This window comes from Tenrec ecaudatus, chromosome X (genome assembly GCF_050624435.1).
Source record: "Tenrec ecaudatus isolate mTenEca1 chromosome X, mTenEca1.hap1, whole genome shotgun sequence".
Lineage (NCBI taxonomy): Eukaryota > Metazoa > Chordata > Mammalia > Afrosoricida > Tenrecidae > Tenrec > Tenrec ecaudatus.
Window position 1 is genome coordinate 10,965,072 of NC_134548.1, and position 23,020 is coordinate 10,988,091.

Sequence of the window (23,020 nt, forward strand, 5' to 3'; positions counted from 1 at the left end):
GTTAGAACTAGAAATGCCAAATCAAGTAAGTAAAGAATTCCAGACAATCTGATAGGCTCACAGTGGAGCCACAAAGACATAACAACCTAACAAAAAGCCCAAACCAGCCAGGGGCCTTAAGGTGCAGTGGTCTCCCTTCCTAAAAGATAATTTATAGCAGTGGTTCTCAACCTTCCTATTGCCACGACCCTTTCATACAGTTCCTCATGTGGTGGTGACCCCCCCCCCCGCCCAGACATAAAGTTATTTTCATTGCTACTGCATCGCTGTCATTTTGCTACTGTTATGAATCGGGCGACCCACAGGTTGAGAACTGCTGGTTTATAGGGAACAAGAGCACCTGTGTGGCAGATCTCCATGTAGAGAAGGGCTGGCTACAGCCATCTCAGCGCTTGGCTAATGCTCACCACCAAGTTGGTTTCCTGACATCAGAACAAGTGAGCCCTCCACCCTTAGAAGGCTCCTCTCATCTTAACCTACTTAGTCTAACTGAGACCATGGTAGTTGAGAATGAGCCTCCGTCTCCGTTAGTAAACGGATTTGATAATCACACTACTACCATGTAGGCTTTCAATGAGGATGTGCTGACACATTTAAAGCTTCCATGGAGAGGCTGCCCTCACTTTGCCGATAAAATGCCTCCCACCCCCATTCTGTCCCAGCTACCTGTAGCCTGTTCCCCTTGGGTTGATCTTGAATCATGCATTCTGTCCAAAGCCAAACATCCCTCTTCCCTGCTTTGTATTCCTATCATGGCCTTGGAAATTCACTTTGAATTCATAGTTGAGGGATAGAGCTAGAAAGTTAGTGATAATGGACCACATTGAAGCACCATGGAAGCCTGGTGGGATGCTTCCTGACTCCAGGGTGCATACAGACCCCCAAAGAGCACGCCATGCACACATATCAACCTTGCAGGTTCCACTCATAGTTTCCCCTGCACATTGTAACAGTTCCATAAAATGATCACCCAGGTTCTTGCACATCTGCATCTGTTTTGTCTTATTGAGCAAAACCAACCACCCTATAACTTCAAACTTTTGTTCATACCATCTTCACCCACCTTCTGCCCTGCCGCACAGAGTAAGAAGAGTAGTATCTCTTCCAAGTGTTCAACTATTTTTAAAGAACTGTGATTGAAACTAGGAAAGAGCATCTCTGTGGCCTGTAGTGGTAAGATATGAGGGTAAGTAAAAAATTCTTGCTACAAAATTATAGAATGCTTTATTATAAATACCAGAATGTGAAATTTATTTCTCGATATATCCTTCATCTAACTCTAACATTTCTGAAAAAACTATTCCTATATCCTTAACCCTTCCTGAAAGAATTATGCACATTTTCATTATACATGTCCAAAGGCAGCTGTGGGACTCAAATCATCCTTTTCTATGTTCTTTGAGTTTGAGAGCAAAAAGAAGTCTGAATGGGGCAAGATCAGGGCTATAGGGTGGATGGGGTAATGTTTCCCATCAAAATTCCCATAGGACAACCCTTGATAATCTCGAAAAATGACAAGGTACATTGTGATGGCACAGCTTTCATGGCCTTTTCCTCATGCAGTTTTTTTGTGTGTTCATAAAACTTCCATAGAAGCCCCATGCCCATCCTGTGTCCTTCAAGATCTATGAAAATAACTCCTTTGGAACTCATAAAAGTTCCCCAGAGCCTTCTACACTGACCTCTCTGTCATGAATGTCACTGACCCAGCAGATCCCCTCAGAAGCCACTCGGTTGATTGATTGACCTCCCTTTCTAAAAACATCCTAATGAGTCAAAACAAGTGTTTGACAGAGAATTTGTCTGCAGCCATCTGCTGATTGGCTGGTGGCACAGCCCTGTTGAAACACATCTTGTTTGAAATAAACCTGTACATGTACATACTGAAATCTAGTAGACATCCTTTCTCTGCTTAACCTCCTAGGTGCACATTGCATGTCATCCTAGAGTGATATTTCGAGAGGTTGGTACATTTGCAAGATCCCTTTGGCCATATGGAAGTGACCCCCTGCCTTATTCTGAAGCTCCACCCCACACTCAAGGGTAGGGTATTCCAGAGGGGGCGGGGGCTGGTGGCACCTTCAAGCTCTTCCAATTAAAACCCCTCCTCATCTTCCAGACTAGGAAACAGGCTCAGAAAACAAGCTCACCTTGCCCAAGCCTACAGATTACTTTGACTTCACAGGTGGTCTTGACTAGAAAGATGAACTACACCCGCATCAATTAAGTGCAGAATGGCAGGAGTGAGGAGCCGCGCACCTCTACCTCAGATGGCTTTCTCCAGTCCCACAGCTTCAGTTCATATAAGTACTCAACCTGGTATAAATAAACTGCTAAGGGAAAGTATGTCACCATGATTTTAAGCATTCGTTCATACACACACTTGAGATTCTCACAATGCATTCATGTACTAGAGCAAAGGGCACTTCCACTAAGTGTGGGCTTTGGTAAAGGAAACATTCATGAAAAAACGATTTGCGTTTTTTACTTTCCTGTTGTAGAATAATTCATTCATGGAAGGTAGTTTATTGAACATCGTTTTCTTGGATGATGCTGTGGAAGTAGCCAAATGCAAAGGTTAAAACTGGGGAGAGAGAGAGAGAGAACTTTTCCTACAGAGACCTACATCACAAGTGCCAACATTTATACGGTCCAATTTACTTTGGCTCAGATTCCAATGACTTGAGTTCTATTATTCCAGAAAGCCCCCTATACATTTCTAGGTCTTTCTAGAGCTATAGTGTATGTATGTGTGTTGGAAACTTGCTGATTTCCTGTTGGAAAAACTCAGGCATCTCCTAGTTCATTTTTGGAAGTCATCCCAAACTATCCTGCACACTCTTTTTCACACCGCTCTGTGTAGCTTCTTCCAACATAGATTCGTGTGTTCTTTGGGCAGTCCATGGTACTTTCAATATTCTTCACCAGCACCACCATTCAAATGCATCAGTTCTCTTCTTATCCTTAGTCAATATCCAACTTTCACATGCGTATGAAGTGTTTTAAAGTACCATAGTTTGGGTCAGAAGCACCTTAGTCCTCAAAATAACAAGCTTGCTTTTCAATACTTTAAAGAGGTTTTATAGAGTGGATTTACCCAAAGCAAGTGCATTTTTGCTGAAGATCATCCACTAACAGTTGCAGCAGTACCTTGACAGGGAGCTGCCAGAGGTGCAGGCCTGATTCAGAAGAGGATGTGGAATAAGAGATCTCATTATTGATTTAGATAGATCTTGGCTGAAAACAGAATTCTTTTTTTCTTCCATACTCATTGTTCAGCTTTTACATGGATGTAAGATGATTCATGACTTGGGTCAGGTGTACCTTAGTCCTCACTCAACTCACTGCCATCTAGTCAATGTTAACTCCTAGTGACCCCCTTGGAGTTTTTGAGACTAACTTATTTTTTAATTGCTCATTTTACTGGGGGATCTTACAGATATTATAACAATCCATAAATCAGTTACATCAGGCAAGCTTGTACACGTGCTGCTATCATTTTCAAAACATTTTCTTTCTACTTGAGCCCCTTGATCTCAGCTCCTCTTTATTCCCTCCCTCCCCCACCCTCCCATCCTCATGAACCCTTAATAAATTATATATTATTATTATTTTCCTATCTTACACCATCCTATGTATCCCTTCACCTACAGTTCTGTTATTCGTCTTCCTCGAGGGGCATTAGACATCTATCATTGCTCCCAGACTCTGTGTGTTGAAAGCTCTTATCTGTACCAGTGTACATATACCAGTCAAACAATTAGTGAGGTTGAACTGGGGCCATGATGGGGGAGGGGGGCAAGGAAGCATTAAAGAACTAGAGCAGCGGTTCTCAACCTATGGATCTCAACCCCTTTGGGGGTTGAAGGACCCTTTTACAGGGTCGCACGATTCATAATAGCAAAATTACAGTTATGAAGTAGCAACGAAAATAATTTTATAGTTTGGAGTCACCACAACATGAGAAACTATATTAAAGGGTCGCAGCATTAGGAAGGTTGAGAAGGACTGAACTAGAGGAATGTTTCCTTGGTGCTACCCTGCACCTTGGATGGGTCATCCCTTCTGTGTGTCCCTTGTATGAGGGAGTGTCCAATTATAATCAGATGGTCTTTGGGTCTCCACTCTGACCCCTCTCCTTCACAACGATATGATTGTTTATTTTGGATCTTTTGGTACTTGATCTCTTTAAGACCTCATGATCACAGAGGTTAATGTACTTCTTCCTTATGGAATTTGTTGCTTCTCTGCTAGATGACCGCTTGATTAACTTCAAGCCTTTAAGACCCCAAATGCTATTCTTTTAATAGCCAGGCACAATCAGCCTTCTTCACTACATTTGCTTATGCACCCATTTTGTCTTCAGCGATAGCGTTGGTAAGGTGAGGATCACACTGAGCCACATTATTAGAACAAAGTGTTCTTGTGTTGAGGGAAGACTTAGAGGCCCAAAGTCTGTCTGCTATTTTAGTGCTTTACTATATAAATACATATATACATAACCCAATACCCCTATCTTTATATATTTACATATATACATATCTATATTTATTCCTCAATATATGGCTTTTATCTCCTAGTTCTTTCCTCTATTTCCTTTTACTTTCCTCCTGCTCCACCATCATGTTCACCCTTCATTCGGCGTTCAGTAATTCCTCTCGGCTACAATACAATTGATCAAACACCACCATGCATTCTACACCTTCCTCACCGCAGAATTTTAGATCCCTTTGTGTTCCTCTGTCCCTCAATTCCGTGGCTCACTGCTCCCTTCCCCCCACCTCCTCCTCTCCTATACTCACCCCACCCTTGGAACTGTTGGTCCCATTTTTGTTTTCTTCTCAGGATTGTTTATCCTGCCTATCTTATATAGGTAGATGTATGAAAGGAGAAAAGAAAAACCTACACTGAGTTCCAAGTCTATCTGCCGACCTTTGTGAATGTCCTCCAACCCAGTCAGGCGAAATGTCCTCCCCCCAAGTCAGGAGTCTATTTTCAGGATTCCTCAGGGAGTTTGTGACTTTGCTCACATTGCTGCTCTGTTATGGTTCCTTCTGATTCACCCCAATATGAGGGGCGAGGGTCCAAACTGGTGTTGTCCTCTGTAGTGCTCTGGGCCAGTAAGTGGATGGCATGTCTCAACCTGGGGCTGGCCTTACGGTCCTCTCTATGCTTGGTTCCTCTGAGCAGGAGTGTAGTCCTTGAGGCTTGGTGAGCCAGGATGAGGTTCACTCTTTTTCACTCTTTCCCTTTTAGTTTCTTCTCATGTGGTCAGGACCGACCAGGCATTCTTCCCAGACTTTCTCCTGCTGGTGTTTTGAACTGCAGACCATGTTAATCACAGCCCACTACGCCCTCAGGGCTCCATTAGTCCTCATAGTGACATCTTTGATTTTGAGCAATTTAAGGAGGCCTTGTGTAGAAGTTTGGCCCAGTCCCCTATCACAATTGATAACTGCTTCTTCCAAGACCATTGATTTTGGGTCCAAGTAAAACAAAATCTTTGACCGCTTCAACATTTTATGTATTTATCATGTTTTGTTAGTGTCACTCGTATATAAGGCTGTAGTCTTTGATTTTCATCACAGTGCTTTAATTCCACATGCGCTTTTAGCAAGCAAATTTGTCTTCTTCATATTTTAAGTTGCCAATGCAACCAGCAACTGTAACGCTAAGTCCTTCTTCATCCAGTCCAGCTTAGTGGATCAATTGCTCATCATACAGATCAAATAAATAACATAAGAGAACAACTGCTGCTTGGGGCTTATATAAGTTCCAAAGAATACATGTAAATGTTTCATAATCCTTTTTCTTCCAAATAATATCCATAATTCATCCTGCTCTACACAGTCGAATGCCTTTGTGTACTCAATTAAACATAAGTAAACATATTTTTCCTATTCTCTGCTTTCAGGCTAAATCCTCTGACAGCAGCATGGAGAACACTTGTTCCATGCTCTCTTCCAAATCTGACTGAAATTTTTGACAGCTGCTTGTTGATGTGCTACTGCAGCCATTTGAATTATCTTCAGCAACATTTTACTTGAATGATATTAATGATTTTTTTGGTATAATGTCCACAGTTTGCTGAATCACCTTTCTTTTGGATGGGCACAAAAGGGATCTCTTCCAGTCCTTTGACCTAGCGAGTAATTCCAGTTCTGCATGACTTTGTTGAAACATTTCAATTGGTATTTGTGGCAGTTACATATCTCCTGTCAAGTTGCGTAGGGGTGGAGTCTAGCCTGTCAATCAGGTTGTAGCTTGATGACCTCATTTGGAGGTGTGATAGAGATAAATAGCTCACTGGAGGCCAGATACACTCACACACTCTCTCTCTCTCTGCTTAATTTTCCTGCTGACAAGACACATGGAGCTAGCACTGATGGAACCAGAGGCCTGGAGGTGGAAGAGCCATGTGGAAACCCATGCCAGCACTGAGATGCTTCCACCATCACTGGATCCACAAGACTTTCCACCTACTGGATCCCTGTTTTTAACTAATGCCTTCAGTGCAGCTTGGACATCTTCCTTCAATATGTTCAGGGTTTTTTTTATCATTTGATTGAATGTCAACCAGTTCTTTTTTGTACCCTGATTGTGTATTTTTTTCTATTTTTTAATGCGCCCTGCACCATTCAATATTTTCCCTAGAGAGTCATTCAGTGTTACAACTTGAGGCTTGAATTTTCCATTCTTTCAGGTTGAGATGTGCTTAATGTGTTATTCCCTTTTATTTTGGAATTCCAGGTTTGTGCACCTTTCATTACAATGTTTTACCAAGTTATCTTTTGACATTTCTGCTTAGCTATTTTATTTCATAGTGTCTTCCTTTCACCTTCGCTTTTCTAAGTTCAAACGCATATTTCAGAGTATCTTCTGACATCTGCTTTGGTATTTTCCTTCTTTCTTTTCTTTTTAATGACCTTTTGGGCCTTTTGCTTTCTTGCTGTATGATGTCCTTCAAATCATCCCTCAACTCATCTAGTTTTTAGGCATTGGTGTCTAGTGTATTGATTCTATTTTTCAGATAGTTTCTAAATTCAGGCAGGAAAATTTACCCAAATCAAATGGAACACATAAAGATTTATATACTAGGCGTTAATGAGATCAAATGGACTCGCATTGTCCGTTTTGAATAGGACAGTCATTTCATTTTGAAGAAGTTTACAAGGAATGACAAATGTAAGAGAAATAGAACCATAATCATTGTCAAAAAGAATATTTCAAATTTATTTTGAAGTATCATACTGTCTGTGACAGGATATTTATATGCCTAAAAGGAACACTAGTTAATGCAAACATTATTTAAATTTGTACACAAACCACTATAGCTAGTAATGAAGAAGTTGAAGAATTCTACTAACTTCTGTAGTTGGAAAATGAGCAAATATGCAATCAAGATTCATTGATAATTACTGGCAATTGGAATGCAAAAGTTGGAAACATAGATGGCTTTGATGATAGAAATTAATCTGGGAGTCACATGATAGATTTTGCAAACCAATACCCTCTTCACAGTAAATATCTTTCCAGCAATATAAATTGAAATTGTACAGATGTATGTTATCAGACATAATACACAGGAGTCAAAATGACTTTATCTGTGGAGAGACACTGTGAAGAAGCTACAGATCATCAGCTAAAACAAGGACATGAGGAGACTGTGGAACAGATGATCAATTGCTCTTATGCAAGTTTAGTTTAAAGCTAAAGAACACATTAACACAAACCAATGAGAATCACAATATAACCACGAGTACATCCCCCCAAACGTCGAGACCATCTTAAGAACAGATTTGATACTGAAGAGAAGATGGAATGTTAAATGACATCAAGGACATCAGACACGAAGAAAGCAAATGATACCAGCAACAACAACAACCAGGAGAGAAAGAAAAGTGGATGTCGTAACAGACTGTGAAGCGTGCTCTTAAATGTAGAACAGCTTGTTTAAATGGAAGAAACGATGAAGTAAAAGAGCTGAATAGAAAATTTCAAAAGTCAACTTGAGAAGAGAAATGTGCAGAGACCCAGAGTTAAAAAATCAAAATGGGAATAGCACACTAAGTATATCTCAAGCTGAAAGAACCATCGAAAATATGCAAGCCTCTGGTTTCCATACTGTAGGACTCTATGTGTAAGCTATTTAATGCTATAAGAAGCATAAAAGAATATACAGTCATTGTACCAAAAATAATTGGTTACCACTCAACCATTTCAAAAGTTAGCATATGCTCAAGAACCAAAGCACTGAAGGCCTTGGGGGAAAGGGGAGAGATGTCTCCAGGAATTGAGCAAATGACATGTTTCAACAAACTGATACATCCCTGGAAGTATTCACTACTCTATACCAAGATATTTGGAAGACCACATGACTAGATGAGATCCGCATTTGCATCCATTCTGAAGAAAAATGACCCAACCAAATGTGGAGCATATCTAACAATATGAAGATTACATTCAAGTAAAAGTTTGCTACGGGTCATTCAAAATAGACAAGGAGCTGCCAGACATTCAAGCTGGATTCAGAAGAGGGCATGACATGAGCAATAGCACACTGCTGACCAGGAAGAAGAATAAAATACAAGAAAAATGTTTACTTGAGTTTCATTGAGGATGTAAATACATTCAGGTGTGTGGGCCATACCAAATGTGAAGACTAGAAAGTTCACGATTTGCACCCATGCAGAACCTGTACACAGAACAAGAGACAGTTGTGCGAACAGAACAGGGGAATACTGCATGGTTTATGATCAGGAAAGGTGTTTTCTGAGATTTTAGGCTTTCACCGTACTTATTCGGTCTATATGCTGAGCAAGTAATCAGAGAAGCTGAACTGTATGAAGAAGAACTCAGCATCAGGATTGGAGGCAGACTCGTTGCTTAATGAAAGCAAAGAGGACTTGAAGGAAGACCTTACGGATTATAACTCAACATAAAAGAAACAAAAAAAATCCTCACAACGGGACCGATAGACATCATCGTGATAAACGGAGTGAAGCTTGAAGTTGTCCAGGATTTAATATTACTTAGAATCCATTTTACTTCGCATCCATAATCAGTGCTCTTGGAAACAGCAAAGATCTTGAGCAGGAAATGTATGGCTTTGGGCAAATATGCTGCTTGAGACCTCTGTGAAGTGTTAAAGAGGAATGGTGTCACTTTAAGGACTAAGGTGCGCCTGACCCAAGGCAAGGGATTTTCAATCACCTCGTGTGCATGTGAAAGCTAAACAATGAATAATGAAGACCAGGAAAAAAATTATTTATTTGAATTCATTTGAATGATGGATACTATTGGAAAAGATTAATGTAAATACCAAGTCTGTCTTGAAAGATGTCTCACTTTAGACACATTATTCAAAAGGACCAATCCCTGGGAAAGATATCATGCTTGGTCAGTAAAAAAGAAGATTCTTGATAAGATGGTTTGATACAACAGGTGCAAATGCAACAATTTTGAGGATGCCTCAGGACCAGTCAGTGCTTTGTTCTAGTGCACATAGTTTGGCTACCAGTCAGAACTGGTTCAAAGGCACTTAACCAACATCCGTTCATGCACTCATTTTCATGTCTTTTATCTCCAACTTTAACTTGCATATGAGAAAATGATGGTCTGATTTGTAGTAGGCTTTGGCCTTGATATGCCTAATGATATCAAGTTTTTCCATCATCCCTATTCACTGATGTTGTCAATTTGATTTCTGTGTCGTCCATCTGGCAAGGCCATGAGTCTAGTTTTATATATATGAAATATATATATATATATCCTCGGCAAGAGACTTCCAAAGCTCCTAGTATTGTGCTTCTCCCTTTCCTTTACTGGGTGTGGGACTATAAGTAAATTATTTTCTTTCCCCAATTGATTTTGTTCTCTGCAGCAAGCTCCAGCTCTAAGAGCATCCCACCAGGGTCAATCTTGAAGTTAAACTTGCTTTGAACTGTTTCCTACTAATATGCAAATATAGGTGATCAACTTGAGGTGGATACTAAATAATGGATCTCAGTCCTAAAATAAATATCAAAAATCTGTGTCTGGTACCTTTCCAGTATTCAAACGCTGTGTCTCTAATTACTTCCTTTTCGAGGAGTGGGGAGTGAGGCAGGAGCTCTCTGGTGATGCAGTGGTTAAGTGCTCAGCTTAAAGTTGATGAAAAGTTGCTCTTTGGAAGAAAGATGTGACCATCTGTTTCTATAAAAATGTACAGCCACAAAAATCCTATGGGCCAGTTCTATTTTGTCCGATAGACTTGCAAGGAATCAGAATGTACCCAACAGCAATGGGTTTAGCATTTTGGTTTGGAGAGTGAGTGAGGAGGTCATTGCTAGAGACAATAACAGCAGTATGACACAGTCTAGCAAATTTTAAGGTTCCTTTCTTTTCTTTTTTCATGTGGCAGAACTGATAAGTTGCAAAAGAAGAAAGGGTGAAAGGAACGGATGCAAAAAGCAAAGCTTCCTCACAAATCCAGTGTGTACTGCTCTGGGATTTCTTAAGCCGCTTAAGACCTTAGGCATGAAAAGTGGAGGTGCCCCTTTGAGAGAAGTTATCACCCCAAGGCACTGCTTGGAGTGTAGGCGAGGATAGTCAAAAATTTCCCTACAACATTCTGTAGGAAGACATCACAATAGAGATGGAAAATCATATCCCATATCTTGGTGAATCCATCCATACTTTCCATTTAATACCAGGTAAAGGATTTGACTTTCTTTTTATCTTTTTAATTTTTTGGTGTAGGTGGTGGAAGTATATAGTATAATAAATGTACATATTGTGTGCTTAAAGGTACATTACCCTCAAGGAGATTCCCCTGCCACAAGAAACACAGGGCAATTGAGAATGACTGAGGGGAAAACCAATTCATAGTTACCATTTTACCTTCATTGAGTAGAATTAAACAAAGCCGTTGCTATTGCATCCACTGATTCCTGTGTCAGAGTAATGATACTTCAGATAAAGGGCTAATTTCAAAAATCTATGAAAACTACAACACTGTAATAAGAAAAATATAAATAACCCAGTCTGAATAGACAATTGACTCAAGATGACATCCAGGCTACCAACAACCATATGAATGAAGAAAGGTTGGCATTCATTTGCAATAAAAGAAATACAAATTAAAACAACAATGAGCTATCAACTCACACCAACACTCTAGGCAAATTTTTTAAAAAGCACAGAGAATAATAACTGCTGAAAAGGATTCAGAGAGACTGAAATGTTCATACATTGCTAGTGGGACTTGTAGAATTGTGCAATCCCTTTCAAAACTAGGGCGTGTTTCCATAACAAACGCAAATACAGATACCTTATGATCCTGCAAACTCTCTACTGGGGATAAAGCCTACAGTCATGAAGAACAAAACATGAACAGAGCAATGGGCACCTATGTCTAGTGCAGAATTTCTGTAATAGCAAAAAGATGGAAACAAACAAAAACCCTGACTCTGAAGGAATGTATCAACAAACTCACATACATTCATACAATGGAATATTATGTATCCTTAAAACACAATGACCAGTTTGTCCAACACCTTAAGATATGGACAATATTGGAGAACATTATGTTTAGCAAAATCAGTCAATGTCATAATAAATATTTTATGAAATTATTATTATAAAGGAAATTTATAAAAATGGGTTTCATGCCAAAAAATAAGACTTTAGGGACTATGAGGAGGCCAGGGTTTGGGGGCAGAGGGGAGAGAGATGGAACAGAAAATTATGGAGGAATGGAGGGGGGGGCATAAAGAAAAAACCTAAAAAGGACATAAAAGAACCACATCTGCAAGGGTTTAATGGATTAGGGGTACTTATTGGATTTGATGCATTGGGCTGTGTAACTACATAGAATATGTTTTCCTTGTAAGCGTTATATTTCACAGACCCAAAGGGGGGGAACCTATATACATACATAAATTAAAACTAACAAATAAATACACTTTGTTGTTCGGTGACATCGAGTTGGTTTCAACCCATAGTGACCTTATGCGCAACAGAAGAAAACACTGCATAGACTTGCACCATCCTCATAACTGTCCCCTGAACCCCCTGATGTAGCCACTGTGTCAATCCATCTCATTGAAGGCCTTCCTCTTTTTCATCCCTTCACTTTACCAAGCATGATGTCCTTCTCCAGGGATTGGTCCCTACTGACAATATATCCAAAATGTGTAAGACAAAGTCTTTGCCATCCTTGCCCCCAAAGAGCACTCTGGCCTTACTTCTTTCAGTACAGATTGCTTTGTCCTTTTAGCAGTCCAAAATATATTCAGTATTCTTCTCTGGCAACACAACTCAAATGCATCAATTTTTCTTTGCTCTTCCATATTCAGTGTCCAACTTTCACATGTATATGATGCAGTGTAGAAGCCCATGGCTTGGATCAACCACACCTTAGTCCTCAAAGAAACATCCTTGCTCTTCGATACTCTAAAGATTTACCTAATGCAACTCATCTTTTGATTTCTTGACTGCAGCTTCTCATGACTATTGATTGGGGATCCAAGAAAGACAAAAATATTTGACAACTTAAAACTTTTATCCATGTATCATAATGTTATCTATTGGTCCAGTTGTGAGGATTTTTGCCTTCTTTACATGCAGTTGTAATCCATACAGAAGACTGCAATCCTAAAAAAAAAGACTGCAATCCTTGATCTTCATCAGCAAGTGCCTCAAGTCCACCTCACTTTCAGCAAGCAAGGTGGTGTTATCTGCAAATTACATGTTGTTAAGTCTTCCTCCAATCCTGATGCCACACTCTTCATATAATCCAGCTTCGTTGATGATTTGCTCAGCAGATAGAGTGAATAAGTATGGTGAGAAGATGCAACCCTGTAACACCCCTTACCTGATTTTAAAGCACACCGCATTCCCTTGTTCTAATGGCACAACTGCCTCATGCTCTGTGTACAAGTTCCTCATGAACACAACGAAGTGTTTCAGAATTCTCATTCTTCTCAAGGTTATCCACAGTTTATTATGGTCCACACAGTCAAATGCATTGGCATAGTCAATGAAACAAACACAAGTTGGCATCTTTCCTGGTATTCTCTGCTTTAAGCCAAGATCAGTCTGACATCAGCAATGTCAGATTGTTCCACATCCTCCTTTATAAAAGTTTATTATTTTAAAAGAGAGAGACGAAGGCTCAAAAAGCCTTAGAAACCCTCCAGATTCCTTGCCCATCAGATCTAGCCATTGCGCCAAGTGGCTATAAAAGGAGAAAAAGTAAAACTGAAATGGACTTAGAAAAAAAAAGAAGTAAGTGCATTTACCCCTGTCATCTCAGCCTCACTCTGTTAATGTCTTTTCCATTCTGATGTTTTCTGAAGGCAGAAACTGGGTGGAAGGCCTCTCGCTTCATCCCAGGCCTGCTTTCTTTCACTCTCACATCTTTGTGTTTTAATGGCCCTGACTCTGAACTTTGGCTCATTGTCTCTATTAACCCTTCCATTGCATGGCCTAAAATCAACACAGGAAGTGAGATCGTTTATTGTGCCAGCCTGGCCAACAAACACAAGTGGACTTACAGAATGCCTCATCCACTGGCATGGCATCCCACATAGCATTGCTCAGATCAAGGAACTCACTTCACAGCAAATACCGTGTGGCAATGGGCCCTTTCCCATGGAATCCACTGGTCATATAATGTTCTTCATCATCCTGAAGCTGCTGGCTTGATAGAACGATGGAATGGGCCCCTAAAGATACAATTATGGCGCCAACTAGGTGGCAACAACTTGCAGGGCTGGGGCAATGTTCTCCAGGAAGCTGTATACGCTCTAAACCAAAGGCCAATATATGGTGCTGTGTCTCCAATAGCCAAAATTCATGGGTCCGGGAACCAAGGAGTGGATTGAGATAGTTTATTGTGCCAACCCGGCCGATAAACACAAGTGGGATTAATTGAAGGGTGGAGAGATTAATGGCTCGGTGAGCCTTGCCTTTCTTATCTCTTACTCTTTAATCATTGGACCAGTGTGCAGGTGCCTTGCTTTTTCTGTGCCTCAATGTACATCTTACAGGCTACACAACCTGTGGGACGCCTAACCTGTGGACTGTGTCACTGTAAGTTGAGGTCCCTTTAAGACCACATGATTGGAATTTACATCTCTGGAGCTGGGGACTGACAGTTGGTGATCTGACTGAAGGTTGGTGACCTGCCTTGCTGTTTGCTGCCTGTGCTGGGACAGCCTAGCTCTCTCTCTCTCTCTCTCTCTCTCTCTCTCTCTCTCTACAGAGGACTACCTGGTGACTCTCAAGACTTGAAGGACTGCTAGTATCTCACAACTCTCTCACAGGAGTGAGTTGCAATGAGCCATTTGTACTGCTTTATAATTTAACTGTTTGTTTCTTATATTATATATCTGTCTGTATATAATTTAACAGTTCATTTCTTGTGTTATATATCTAACTATCTCTCTCTCTCTCTCTCTCTATCTCTCTCTCTCTCTCTCTCTCTCTCTCTCTATATATATATATATATATATATATATATATATATATATATATATATATATATATATATATATATATATAATTATCAGCCATCTGGTTTTAACTCTCTAGAGAATCCTGTCTAATACAGGAAGTCTCTTAAGTTACAAATGTCTAACTTATGGACAACTACTCTACCCTTTGCCATTACTTTGAACCGACTGAACCAACACCTTAGTCGCAATAAATTTTTCATCACAATCACCTTTCACTGGCTATGCAGGCAGCTGCTAAGTAAAGGCTTCTAATCTTTTCTTGCACTAACCAAACCCTCTGCCATCCAGTGAATTCCCAAACTCATAGAGATCATATAGAATAGAGTACAAATGTGCTTGATACAATGGATATATGTATGGATTCTGGTAAGAGTTGTGCAAGTCCTCAACAAAATGATGTTTAAAAAGGATAGAGTAGAACAGCCCCAGGGGAGGTTCCCAGGACAGTCAATCTGTACAGAAGCAGCCAATCAGGACTCTCGAATTGCATTGACAGCCTATCCTAACTTCTCTGCCACCAGTGCTTCTTTACTGCACCGCCCCGAACCCAAACTCGCTGCCATGGAGTTAATTCCAACACAAAGCTACCTTGTAGGACAGAGTAGAGCTGCCCCACAGAGTTACAGAAGCAGACTGCCATGTGTTTCTTCTGTGGAGCACCTAGTGGGTTTGAATGCCTGACCTTACCGTTAGGAGCCCAATTCTTAAGTGACTACACCATCAAGACTCCTTCTGGCACTAACATAAGGCAGAATAAGAACCATAGGCACCTGTCCAATTGATCTATAAATTCTTCAAGACATTGTTTAGGGCCAAATCTTGTTCGTATCCCAGGGACTTCCAGTGTACAATTTCTTTGTAAAGGTTCAAGGGGAAAAAGGAAGGGGGACTCTGTGAGCTCTGTGTAAATACATTTTCTTTCCCCCAGGCCCATCTCCTCGCCACCCATTAAATCTAATGTTCTTTGACTCAATTATAGGTGAAATTTCCTCTTTCCTTTCCTTGCCCACAGGATTCATTATTCAATCTTGTATTTTCCTGCCCTCCAGGAAACTGCATGCATAATAGCATTAGAGCGCTTACCATGCAGCACAGAAGCAAACATGGCTTGCATCAAATGGAATGAAAGTTCAACGTTGGAAGCTTTCAGAAAAGTATGAGGGAGAGCAATGTGCTTTGTTGCACCGTAGCAATGACCTTGGAAAGCCAGTGAGGCATAAGGAACATATAGAGGTACCCAATGGGACAACACGCCATTAGGAGGGTCTGGGAACCTTCGAGAGAGATCAATAAAGAATTCTGAGACCTTTCCACAGAATGCATTTGAAGGAATCAGTGAAAAAATAGCCAACATTGCATTCAACCTTTCTAACAAGGCCCTTCAAGTCGACACAGAATCATCCTGAGCCCGAATGGTCCCATAGGTAATTGTTATGGGAACATATAACCTGGCCTTTTCTCTTGCTTCCCCACTGGCAAGTTAGACCTACCAACCTTTCAGTTTGCAGCAGAGAGTTTAGCCATGGCTACCATCGAGTCCATTCCGACTCAGAGTAGAACAGCCACATGGCATTTCCAAGGCTGTTCTCTTAACAGAGGCAATCAGTCTCATCTCTCTTCCACTGAGCAGCTAGCCAGTGGATTCACACCACTGGCCTTCGATACAACCAGAGCTCCTCAACAAGGCCCTAGGCCATGCACACGCTGTGGCAGCTGGAGCACACGCCAACTAACATGACTTCTGCAGTTCTATTAAGATGAGTCTGGGCCCATCCCAAACGGGCTGAATCAGAATCTGCAAGCACCGCTAGTCCCCAGGTGGTTCCTCTGCATGCTAAAGTGTGAACGGCACTAGTCGATAGGACTCTTAGCTGAACTCAAGAGTCCTCTGCGTTTCCCGAAGGGCTCTCCCATTTCGTTTCGAGCATCCTCTTGACTGCTACAGTTGTGGCTCAAAGCTGCTGACGTAGGACTATTGAGGGGTTTCACTAGCGCCCTAGCTTATGGCCATTTACTAGTGGCATGTGTTGTGTGCGCATGTGCTTCACGATGAATGGAGCTTCACCGAGGGCTTCCTGGGTGCTGTGCATAAGGAGAACTAAGTCGAGCTCCCGGGCCTCAGGGAATCCCAGCCACAGGGTTGAACCTGAGCTCGCACTGTGTTGCAAGCAGGGCCATCAGTGCACAAACAGAAAGACTTTGGCCATGAAAGCTCTCCATCATACTCCTGATCACTAAAAGGATGACATTGACCTTTTCGAGCTGGCCCATGCCCTAGAACCCCATAGATCCCAGGGGGGCTTACCTCGTGGCACAGTGTTGAAGAGCTCGCTTGCTAACCTAGAAGTCAGTAGTTCAAACTCTTGCAGTGGGTCTTCGGCAACTGAAGGTCCTCTGACCTGAAACGAAGAGCACTGTTTTCTCAGACAGAGCACAGCTCTGCCCTACGTATGGGGCCGCCGTGAGAGGGAATCAACTCCACAGCAACTGTCTGTCTGTCAGCCCTGCATTAACCAGGACGCATGAGCGGGGCAAAGTGAGGAAGACAATTTGCAGTCAGTTTCTTTTACAGCAGCAGCGCTACCTGAAGGAACAACATCGCTTTAGACCAAAGCCATGGGTTCCTTTGCAGTTTCTGCTCTTTCCAAAGACCTATGATGTTTTCTTCAAGACAGAATAGATTGTTCCTATCTTTAGCACCCAAAGAAGCCCTGGTGAAGCCACTTCTAGTCTGTCTTCCAGGACACAGTAGACATTGACATGATAGCATGGACTTTGGTTTGGTTGGTATGATTCCTAGGCAAAGCAGGCCTCCTGACCCAAGCGTTCTGTGGGGTAAGCATTGGAATGCTAACTGCAAGGTGAGTAATTCAAACCCACCAGCTGCTCTGTGGGAGAAAGACGAGATTCTTTGCTCTTAAAAAGGTGGAGAGCCAAGGAAACCCTTAGAACAGGGTTGGGGGATCTTTTCTCTGCCACGGACCATATGGATCTTTCTAACGTCATTCACAGGCCATGTTGCTCAAATATTCATGCACTCGCCTCTCATATGATGGCTTGAATAGGTCTGGATGATTTGTTGGGTGGTATACGGCCCCTGCTAGAGAAGGTCACTATACATTGGAATCAATAGATGACAGTAGGTTTGGTTCTTTGGTGTTTTGTCCTGCTGGGAACCAGCTGCTGGAGCAAACCGGTCAGGGCATGGCTTTTCACAGGGGAGAGCAATAGAGAAACAACTTTGATGAGGCACGTGTGGACAAAAAGGAGCCCTTGCGGTTCAATGGTTAAGCAGTCCGCTGCTAACAGAAAGGTTGACAGTTCAAAACTAACCAGCCTCACAAGAGAGACCTGGCCCCTTTTTTCCCGTAGATACGTCTGGGTAGACTCAAACCATCAACCTTTCAGTTAGCAGCTGAGTACATCTGCACCCAGCAGGGTAAACCCAAACCAAACCCACTGCCATGGAGTAGATTCCAACTCATAGGCACCCTCTAGAGCAGTGGTTCTCAACCTGCCTCATGCCCCGGCCCTTTCATACAGTTCCTCATGTGGGGGTGACCCCCCCAGCCCCCCAACCATAGAGTTATTTTCATTGCTACTTCATAACTGTCATTTTGCTACTCTTATGAATTGGGCGCCCCCTGTAAAAGGGTTGTCTGACCCCCAAAGAGGTCATGATCCACAGGGTGAGAACTGCTGCTATATAGGCTATCTGAGGCTGTAAATCTTTATGGAAGCAGACAGTCTCATCTTTTCTCCCACTGAGTAGCTGGTGGGTTGGAACCACCAACCTTGCAGTTAGCAGTACAGTACCTACCTAGCAGTGCCACTAGGCAATCCATACATATTTGTTGCATGAATAAAAGCACAAATCTGCTTTAGGACAAACAGCGTATAGCACTGTTATACATCTAACACATCATGGCACTGACCCAGAAGAGAGTGATGATGGAACCTCTTCCATGGTGCGGCGAGTATGCTGCTGCGCCGGGCTAATCTTGTGCAGCAAAATATGTGGATTGTACCGTGACTTTGATTTGACTGGGTCTGGCTGTTGAGACTGCTGGTGCATTCACTGGTATTAAGTGGCTGTATGTTTATTCTCATTTCAAAAACCACTCTGACATTCAGCTTTACAAAATGAATTCAGATGTTTAATGTTCCATTGAGGAATAGTGAATTCATTTTTATGGTCAAAACCCATTAGCACAACAGAACAAACTCAAAGGGCCAATTATTCAACAGTCAGGGGCTCCCTGGGACTCATACAAAAGAGACACTTGAACAGGTACTGTTATTTACAACTCCGACCACATAGGGTGGTCCTTGGAAACACATACTACCCCAGCTCCTTTCTGAGGATCACTTCTAGGGAATGAGTGTGATTAATTCAGGTGCTAATAAATTGATATATCTTTGCTGGATTTGTGAAATCACTCCATTTCCTGTTTACACACTTGAGAGAAGCTACAAGTCGATGAACTTGTCTCCTTTTATTGTCTTGCTGTTACAGAAAAATATTCCCCAAATCAGGGCTTATAATCACAGCAATGGTTATGAGGATGACGCAGGACCAGCAGCATTCCATCCTGTTTTGCCAGTGGTCACTATGAGCTGGGGCTTAATGGAAAACAATAGCAACAGGCTAAGGCTACCTAACAAGTGGTCCGCAGCTGAGAGCGAAGGGCAAGGCTTCTCCATCATGAATAGTTCCAAAGGAACGACACTGGAAGGCAAAGGAGGAAAGAGGGGTTATTTTGTGTGGTGGAACATCCGTGCCTGCCACTTGGAAGGTGTAATGCCAAGGGCAAGTTTTCATCTGCAAATAGGTTCTCCAAATACCCACGGGGCCAAAGCAGCAATTCCAGGCTTCGCCAGCAACGCAAAGATTAGATTCTCTGTTCCCAAAGGAGGGAGATGCTGGGTTGTACTGGAAAGACCTCCTGGCTCTAAGAATCCTTTGAGTAAACAGGATAATTCCCAGGACAGTAAGTCATGGACATGCTCTCTGGATTAGGAAATAGGAGGTCTGTGAACTGTGCAAACCCAAGTTCCTGCCAGCAAGTCTTAGAACGTGTTCGCACCAAAAATGATGCAGTGATCGGATAATCACCTTTCTAAGTATATGTGTGTGTGTGTGTAGGTTTGGTCATAATATATAGCTATAAATAAATATGTGTGTAGATATATGTGTGTATATGTATATATGCATATACATGTATGTATGTATATATATATATATAGTCATGCCCATCATCTCATATATATTCACAGTTCTCCACAAGGCTACCCTGATTCATGGCAACTGTCCTCCATAGGGTTTTCTGTTTGATCTTCTTTCACAAACAGAAATTGATGTTCTCACAGTTTAGGAAACTAGAAGGTCTGGCATCCGGGGCTCCCTCTAAGGGAGCTTTCTCTCCTTCAGCTCTGAAGGGAAGGGCTTCAGAGGGGCTTCTCGCTCCTTCATTAGACTTGACATCCCTCTCTATCCATCTCTGCATCTTCCCATTGCTTTTTTAATCTCTTATAATTCAAGAAGATGGACTTCAAGCACAACCTACACTAATACCGTGTAACATAACAGCATTCTCTATGTGTGAATATAATCAGTGTATAGCTCATATACACAAATAACATTTAAAATTTTTTTCCATTTTTCTTTCTTTTTTTAATTAATAAATCTTTTTATTGGGGCTCATACAACTCTTATCACAATCCATACATATATCAATTGAGCAAAGCACCCTTATACATTCATTACACTCGTCATTCTCAAAATTCACCTTCCACTTGGGTTCCTGGAATCAGCTTGGTTTCCTTTTTTCCCCTCCCCCTCCCTCCTCGCTCCCCCCTTCCCCCTGGACCCTTAATAGTTTATAAATAACGCCTCCTCCCTCCCAATTATCATGGCCCCAATTCTACCTTGCGGACCTGGTTATACCAGAGGATGTACAGCAGCGCAGTAGGGATCTGGAGACAGGGAATCTAGGGCTGACGAACCCCTCAACACCAGCGGTGGGAGTGGCAACACGGGGAGGGAAGTGGGTGTAGAAAGGGAGAACCTATCTTGAAGATCTATGTGTGACCTCCTCTCTGGGAGATGGGCAATGGGAGGGTGGGTGAGGGGAGACGCCGGGCATTGTAACATTTTAAATTTTGTGTGTTGGCAGTCAAATATAATCCTAAATGGCATGTTAAGCATTTATCGTTTTTGGACTAGTAACAGGAGTGCTTTCCTTTATAGGTAAGGGGGAAAATAAAAAAGATCTGCAAGAATGTCCTGGCCCTGATTCTGCATGTCAACCAGTCAAGGGCAGCATGATTGCAACAATCTTGGCCTTTCTCTCCGGGTTGCAAGACAGCTGCCGACCTTCAGGAATCATATCCCAAATCAAGGCAGAAAGAAACGGAGAAGGTCTCTGCCAGTCTCATCTGTTATTATTATTTTTTCATTGAGAAAGCAGCAGCACATATGGCAAAGGTGGGAAGGGCTCCTGGGGACATTGTTGAGTTAGCCAGACAACCCAGCCACCCACTGCCATCAAGTTGATTCTGACAGAGTAGGACAGAGTAGGGTGGTGTAGAATTGTTCCTGTGGGATTCTGAGGCTGTAAATCTTTATGATGACAGCTTCATCTTTCTCCTGCAGAGCAGCTGGTGGGTTTGAACCACTGATCTTGAGTTGACCAGCCCAATTGCGTAACCCACACGGTCACCAGGTCTCTTTAAAAATCTTGTGCTAGCTGTCCATAACCCTCAGGAGGAAGATTCCAACCAGCTTTTCTGTGTCTTCCATGTTTCTAGGCTCTAGGGAGTCCTCTGATCCTTTGTTAAAATGTAGACTCTGACCCAGTAGGCCTTTGTTGCAGCTAGAGATGCTACAGCTACAAAAGACTCCTAGGCGATGGTGTGGCTTCTGGCTCCTGGTCTCATAGCTAGGGTAGCAGGGGATGGCAAGGTACTTCGTGATTTGTCTCAGGTTCGACAGCAGTGGGTCTGGGGTTTGGTTATGTCTACCAGCTTCATCTCATGTCGCTTCTTCTCCCACTTGCAGCTTCAACTAGGTTGTACTTTCAGTTCCTCTGAGGCATCATGCTGGCTCTTTGTAGGTGAACCCTCTGCCCTCAGCCTCTTTGCCTTCTAGGGATTTGTACTTATCCTTGGGGCACTTCCTTCTCCTCCTTGATCTTTGGGTGGAGTCCTTGACAGTGCAAATTGTTCCCATGCTCAGCTGCTACCTTACAGATAGGAAGTTTGAGTCCTCCCAGAGGTACCAAGGAAGAAATCCCAGGTGGTTTACTTCCAAAAAATTAGCCATTGAGAAACCTATGGAGCACAGTTCTACTCTGATACACATGGAGTGACCATAAGTTGGAATCAACCTCATGGCAACCAGGGCATTTTTGGGAGCCCCTAGAATTAACCCCAAGACCTGGGTAAAATGGTGGGTTGTTGAACAAATACATGTAGAATTAATGAATCAGTAAATGAATTAAAAAATCATACAGTGCCTACAAGGCAAATGTGGGATGTTCTCATTAGGAGTCTTCCCAGCTGTCATTTCTCATGCTTCCCCAGTATCATTTATTCTTTTTAAAAAGGAATCAGAGCTGTCTGACAAAACTGCTAAAGACGAATCATATATCCTCTTCTTTTTACAGTTTCATTGGCACAAAATCCACATATTACACAACCCAATAGTCCAATCATAACAGGAAGAATTGTACAATCATTACCACATCAATTTTGGAAGTCCCCCCCTCCAATGTCCTTTAAAATGAGTTGTGTACTATAATCACAATCTGTTCTGGTCCTCCCTCTCCTCCCCCTGCATTCAATATTTACTCCTGAAATCCCCTTACCCTCCTTATCTTCCACTCCCACCCCTATATCCCATATAAACCCTTGCATCAGTTATTATGTCTACGCATCCACTCCCATGCTTCACAAACTGATAAATCCAACAGAAACAATAAAAATAAAATGGTAAAGATAAAATAATAATATAAAGAGAAAAATACAAATAATGAGTAAGAGAGAAAAGACCACCATCAATATTTTAAAAACCAGGAAATAAATGTTTGTCATGGAACAAGCAAGAGAAACTTGCTCCTAGAACAAATTCAGGTTGGCTCAAGAGGAAGGTCAACTGACCAAGTATCAAGTTTGATACACAATCATCAAGATTCCAATGATCTCTATCTGATGTAATGCTGCTAGACATCCCTGCCTGTGGCTAGAGGGGATCTGCCAGGAGCTCAGTCTGACCAGATACTCTGCAGATGGGTTTCGGGCTCCCACTGTCCTCCCTAGCCATCTACAAATTGACTATTCATAATTTAAGCTCTGATACTTTTCCCTTCACCACATTTGAATCTTGTTCTTATTATTTGGTGTGCTTCTTCGATGTGGATTTAGCTGACTCCTCACTTAGATGGCTACAAGCCTTTAAGACCCCAGACACTATTACGATTGTCAGCCAGGCACTTTCTTCACCATACTTTGCTGTATTA

General features: G+C 42.0%; 1 protein-coding gene across 1 annotated transcript in view; it reads left to right on the forward strand.

Moving 5' to 3' along the window:
- Positions 1–6,543, forward strand: part of MOSPD2 (motile sperm domain containing 2) — a 53,453-nt gene extending 46,910 nt beyond the window's left edge. The window contains exon 15 of the mRNA XM_075539639.1: positions 6,367–6,543. Coding sequence (XP_075395754.1) covers positions 6,367–6,441 — 75 coding nt within the window. The 3' untranslated portion in view covers positions 6,442–6,543. The remainder of the gene's footprint in view (positions 1–6,366) is intronic.
- The last annotated feature ends 16,477 nt before the right edge of the window (positions 6,544–23,020 follow it).